This window comes from Triticum urartu, unplaced genomic scaffold, assembly GCF_003073215.2.
Source record: "Triticum urartu cultivar G1812 unplaced genomic scaffold, Tu2.1 TuUngrouped_contig_6071, whole genome shotgun sequence".
NCBI classification, from domain to species: domain Eukaryota; kingdom Viridiplantae; phylum Streptophyta; class Magnoliopsida; order Poales; family Poaceae; genus Triticum; species Triticum urartu.
This window is the reverse complement of record NW_024116800.1, coordinates 6,602-13,135: the sequence shown is the minus strand read 5'-3', so window position 1 is coordinate 13,135 and position 6,534 is coordinate 6,602. Positions and strand designations below refer to the sequence as shown.

The window sequence follows — 6,534 nt, the reverse complement described above, 5'->3', positions numbered from 1 at the left end:
GCCGCCCCGTCGGCGGCACCGACGCCTCCGGCTACTACGCGCTCCAGTGGGCCGTCCTCAACAACCGCGTCGCCGCCGCGCAGTACATCCTCGAGGTGCCAGCACCCTCCCAGCTTTACTTCCGCGATACCACGCTTGGAATTGGACATGCGCCTTAGTAGGATTGTATGGAGCATGTGTGAACTTTGAATGCGGCGGCGGGAGTTTCTTTAGCTGCTCATTTGGTGTCTCAGTTGAGGGGATAATTGAATGTCCTAGTGCTGTGGCTGGGTAGGTTTGGGCAGCCATGCTTGCAACGAGGGGAATTTTCCCAAGGCCGTATATTTGAGTTGGTTAACCGCATGGATTTGTGGCTCGTGGATTCGTTCGAGGGCACCAGCCTGTTCATTGTCGCATTCGCCATTTGTTTCCGTTTTAATTCCTCCACAGTTTCAAGTACGTATAAGCGAATGAGCGCATGGTGGGCTCGAGATAGTCTGCTTGTAGAATGTAGTGTACCCCATGGCGATCGATAATATGTCTGTTTTGTACTTGAGTGCGTGAACGGGCTTTCTACGCAGTGCTTGTTCCTGGTAGTTGAAGTTGCCTGAATGTGCTTTATTTGGCTGGGTGACGATTTTGTGGTCTTTGGACAGCATGGTGGAGATGTAAATGCCGTGGATCACACTGGGCAGACAGCACTTCACTGGAGTTCCGTACGTGGTCACATACAAGTTGCTGAACTACTTCTGAAAGAAGGAGCTAAGGTGGATGCTGCTGATTTATATGGCTATCAGGTCTGCATATTGATTTCTTCCGCGTCTTTGGCCCTTGTTTTGCCTTTGCGTTTGGTTTTGGGTGTCAAATGTTCATTCACAACTGATAGACAACTAATCGTTGGATATTTGCCGGCCAAATCAATCAACTATTCTCATATTGTCTGTCTGCAATACACAATAAGAGATTTGTAATAGACAAACAAAACTTTGGCTATAAGATTTTTTCTACATGAAAAGAAAGGCAAGAATCAACGCATTCACATGTGGCATTGAATTAATTACAACTCTTTAAATCAATATATACTGTTGTTTGCAGGCCACACATGTTGCAGAATGCCGATCCAGATGTCCCTGACAACGATGGAAGAAGCCCATTGCACTGGTTCGTACCTTATGCTCTTGAGTCTTGAGTAACTCATTAGCCTACCAATTATTTCTGCTGGTACATTATGTAATATATGTCTGAACAGAACTTCAGCACCCGCTTTTACATTTACATTTCTGTTTTCTTATGTATTGCTTACCTTGTAGGGCTGCTTACAAGGGGTTCGCAGATTCGATACGTCTTCTTTTGTATTTGGATGCTCATAGGGTGCGGCAGGATAAGGAAGGCATGTGCTAAATTTATTCACTGATCTGCCGTTAAATAGAACACAGCAACTTAGCCATGGAGCTTGACTTTTATTTCTTTATGACAAATGCTGCCGTAGGTTGTACTCCTTTACATTGGGCTGCTATCCGGGGTAATCTAGAGGCATGCACTGTGCTAGTTCAGGCTGGGAAAAAGGATGACTTGATGGTGAAAGACAAAACTGGTTTAACTCCAGCGCAGCTTGCTGCTGATAAGAATCATCGACAAGTTGCATTTTTTCTTGTGAGTAACATGGACCGTGTCATTTCTGTTCTATAGTCTACTTGAGCTACTATTTTCCAGCACCTCGGAGGCTCAATGCACAAGCACTATCATCTAATAGAGATTCTGTCTAGTAATTATTTTGATTTGCATAAAGACAAAAACTATAAGCAATATTAATTTGCATCATTATAGATTTTGTATGCCTGCTTTCTAATTGTTTAAAATCGTTAAGGAAGGCTGAGTTTCATGATGAGGTATTGTTGGCGAATTTGTTGAATGGTGCACATGCTTTTGGGACCTGGTAATTTTATGTGTAGACTTGATAAAAGTACAGTCAAATGACATGTCTAATTGGCTATATTTACAACAAAAAGCAGATACTGGTTTGGCTGGAAAATACCAGAAACTGGTACTTGTATGTGCATAGATGCAACCGAGGAGAAAAATGTATTTTCTTCTTTGTGACCTATCCTCTTACTGTCTCACAGATATTTTGCAGATTCCATTTGAACTTAGGAATTGAAATGATTAACTGTTTAGTATTTACATGTGGTTGGCTGATTGCACTCATGGATTAAGACTTCTTCACTTTAATTATTTATGATGCCTTGTAGATTAACCGTTTCAGTTATCCCTCAATGTATATTATGTGCAAAAAAGCGATCATGTTGATCTTGAGTTGAAAGGGCTTGTATTGCTGATATTTGAACTGGGGAAATGTATTTTCTTGTTTCCAAGAAGAATCTGAAGACTTGATTTGCTTGATTACTTACAGGACAATGCTAGAAGGGTACATGACAGTGGATGTAATGGGAATCCGACATTTGCAAAGCTATCAAAAGTAGGGCTTGCTCCTCTTCTTTGGTGTATTGCTGTTGTATTGCTTGCTACATATATACATTCTGTTATAGCAGGTAAGTAGCGTTTCTAATGTCTTTTCACTCGCCCTGTTCTTCCGTACTGCGGTGCTTACTATATTTCCTTTTTACCAGGACAATATAACATGGGTATGACACCAGCATTTGGGCTATTTGCATGGTCCGGAGTTTTCGTTGCAACTGCTGGCTTGGTCATGTTCTATAAATGTAGCAGGTACTGAAGCATTTGGTTAGTACTCCCTCTGTTCCAAAATACTTGTCGTGGTTTTAGTTCTGAGCTAAAACCACGGCAAATATTTTGGAATGGAGGGAGTAGTTATGAAAAAGTTGAATCCACCAAGCATGTTGGTTCTTGTCAGTTACCACTTTTCTTGACAATACTTTCAGACAGTGGCAGAGTTCATTATGTGTCTGCTTGCATATTTGCACTCATATATGACATCCTGTTTAGATTACTCTTGTATGTGTTACGTACATGGCAAATTATTTAAACATTATTCTTTTGCCATTGCAACGTATATATGTGTTGCAAATTTTCTCTATTAAAATACAGTGTTACTTCCCTATTACCACCCAGTTAGAGACAAGCGACCTAATTATCATTAAGCAACACCACTATGATCTAAAATTTGCTTTTACTTTCTGCAGGAAAGACCCTGGCTACATCAGTGCGAATACAAGAGACTCACATAATCAAAGGGATGATGTAAGTTTGAAAGATTAGTAATTTGGTTTGCTGCAAGCACCTTTATGGTCATTTGCTATTCTAGACGCGTTACCAAATTTAAGGTTTAAGCATATTCCAAAATGTTGCAATCCCATTTTGCTTTAGGAACCCTTGTTGAAGATGGAGTTAGACAATCCTGCACTTCTGACTGGTAACTGGTCACAGCTTTGTATAACCTGCAAAGTAAGTGGTACATTACTACATTATACAGTGATGAATTAGTTGTCTCTGTCCTAGAATTATATTCTTAGGTCTCTGATTTCTGAACGTGTCGTTCTACAGATTGTCAGACCTGTTCGTTCGAAACATTGTTCTACATGTGATCGCTGTGTTGAGCAGTTTGACCATCACTGCCCCTGGGTATCTAATTGCGTCGGCAAGGTAGGCTTTTCAGTCATGTCATATGTGCCTACATGTGATCAAATGTAGCTATCAACTTATCACCTCTTGCCATTCTGCGTTTGACCTGGGATGTGCATTAGTTTCTTTCTTGTGCTCCGTAACCTCCCTCCTAGGAGGATTGTAACAACAAACTCTCTCTTCTCAATGCAATGAAACGCAAAGGTCTCTTGCGTTTTCTCGAAAAAGAAAAAAAACTTATCACCTATTCTGAAGATGTACTGGACAGTTTATGTTGCTTGATGAATATTATGTAGACAGAAGGTTATGATACCACCTTACTTTTAAGAAAGTAACGCTATGAAGAGCCCGTGCTTATCACTTGCTGATTCTTTCTTTACTTTTTGTTTGAATTTTGTTATTCTCTTCATATCTGCTTGTTCTTCAGTCTGATCTATAGTGGAATGTAACTGCAGAAGAACAAATGGGAATTCTTCATGTTCATCACTCTAGAAGTAATTGCAATGATCATTACTGGTTCTGCTGCCATCATAAGTATAGTCTTAAGTCTTCTGTGGCTTTTCCTTGCAACATGGACTGGAAATGTTCCGTATGATTCATTACTGTGTTTGTTGGCAGGGACTGTCAGTGACCCAGCTTCTCCAGCATCCTTTGGTGATTGGCTTGGCTATTCTGTTGTTTACCATACTGGAGCTGTTTCTTTTTTCATGATGGACCTTTTCATTTTCTTTGGTGTTGCATGTCTAACTGGAGTTCAAGCATACCAGGTATTTAAAGTTTTAATGTTATAAATCTTGATGTTTTTACCTAAGAAAACCAAGTTATTTGTTATTTTATTCTAAAATCGTGAAGCCACTGATAGGCTTGTGCATTGTGTGCACAAGCACAATCTTCAACATTGTTTGATTGCTAACTAAACTAAGGCATGAACTTGCATAAAACATCCTGAACATAACGTTATTTGTGCCTTGCTGTATCTTTTTTTTACGGAGAGTACGCTACTGTGGTAACACCTTTACTAGAGTTTTCCCAGATATTTGTGCCTTGCTGGATCATTTTTTAATGGAAATTTCTGGATATGTCAGATTGGCATGTCGTTGTCAGTTCATTCATGAGTAATGACCTATTAAGTATGAAGACAACATTATAGGTCAGGCAATATAGTTAAACATTTGTCAATAAAACTGGATCATGTTTGGAATTCAATAGCAAAGTCAAGAATGCAATTACTGAACAGAGCTAAAATCAAGGCCAGATGCGAAACATCATTGTCTGCTTATTTGATTTATGAAGCTATCTGTGAGGTTTGTGTGTGGGACCATGTTTTCCGTCCAGTAGTTATAGCCTCGCTGGACTACAGGAGGGACATGTTGATCTGTACCATGTATTCTTCTTCATGCCTTATTTCTCTCCCTTGTAGATAGCAAAGAACATCACAACCAACGAGATGGCCAATTCCATGAGATACACTTATCTAAGAGGTCCAGCTGGCAGATTCAGAAATCCGTTCGACCATGGGGTGCGCAAGAACTGCTCAGACTTCTTGGTAAACGGGTACAATGAGGACGTTGAGCGGCTCGAGCATGCATCGCGCACTGACGAAGAAATAGGAATGATACAGATGACAAGTGCAGTCTCACAGAATGGCGAGGGCCATTCCCATCATGGTAATTGCGATGACCATGCTTGTGCTGATTCACATGCCAACTCAAACTCTCACAGTCAAGGTGGTTCCTCTCAGTGTTGCGACCACAGCAAGAAGAATGAGAGGACACCATTCGGCCTAGGGCTCGGCCTTGGACGAAACAGTGCTTCCCGGCAGTATATCCGGAATCTTCTTCCACTATGATTCGTCGCTTGGAGATTGTGAGTTGTCGCAGTAGATCGTACACGCTCACTGCTCAGGCTCCATCGTCCATTTAGCCTACTGTGGACATGTTCGGACATGCTCATATCTTTGGGCGCTAGGTGTTCATATTATACAGGAGATGGGTTGTAACAATGGGCTCACGGATATCCGCTAGTCTGCATTTCGAAAATGTTACTATGTAGAACAGGATAGCAAATTCTTTGCATATGCAGGCGTGCAGTGGCGTGACAGTCTTCAACATTCCTGTACCCGTCAGGATCGGCGGGAGTACAATCGAGCTATTCGGCATCATATACACACTTGGGAAAATGTAGCTGTAATTTGTAAATTTCAGGGAAATTGTAAATTGATTAGTAGCTTCACTGTGGCTTAAGCTGCATTCTTCTTCATTTCTCATTCATTTTGCGGAGGATATCGTTATACGGGACGACAAGAGGTTTTGCGGGTGTTGCCTTATATGACACCCATTTGGTATTTTCTGATGCACTGGTGTTTGTATAAACTGTATTCTGGAGTGGTGATGAAGGAAGCTGACTGGCTGTAAGAAAATATTTCCACTTCTGCATTTTTTTTCTTTTTCTTTTGAGGTGCTATTCATGGGCTGTACATTTGTTTTTTTCCTTTTCTTTTGTCTTATCATCCTTTGCTTACATTCAGATATATGTTCACGCGACTATGTTTTTTTTCTGCTGTACATGAAAACGCCGAGTTATGTAATAGCTGTGTTGCCTGCCAAAGCTAAAAGACCGTCCAACCGAAAGAGGGATAACACACACAAAAATAAATCAGCCAGCCAAACATTTTGCACCGCAATGTAGGTCGTTTTAGAATTCAACAAGTCAAATGTTTCTAGATTTTATTGCTGTTGGAGAAGAAAAATAATGTCGAGACGTCGATAACACCAAGCCGGATTTAAAATAAATATTCATTCGTTTGTGAAATGTAACTCTTGCATTGCGAAATTAGTTCTATTTGAAACAATATTTTTCAGTGAGTATGATAGTTGAAATATCGCCTTGAGGATCGCATATTGTTAGAAAAAGTCATCAGCCACCGGCTAGGGGCACCGTTGCTGCTTCAACGTG

At 40.7% G+C, this 6,534-nt stretch overlaps 1 protein-coding gene across 1 annotated transcript; it reads left to right on the top strand.

Annotated features, from left to right (window-relative positions):
- On the top strand, positions 1–6,000 carry LOC125530104 (protein S-acyltransferase 24-like; the record flags this gene model as incomplete). The annotated part of the gene is given in 13 exon segments (XM_048694493.1): positions 1–95; positions 636–817; positions 1,075–1,140; positions 1,290–1,369; positions 1,469–1,632; positions 2,390–2,528; positions 2,607–2,706; positions 3,141–3,198; positions 3,325–3,402; positions 3,502–3,600; positions 4,035–4,113; positions 4,198–4,346; positions 5,000–6,000. Coding segments are annotated over 13 exon segments (1,718 nt in total), but the record flags the coding sequence as incomplete, so codon positions are not given.
- Between the last annotated feature and the right edge of the window lie 534 nt (positions 6,001–6,534).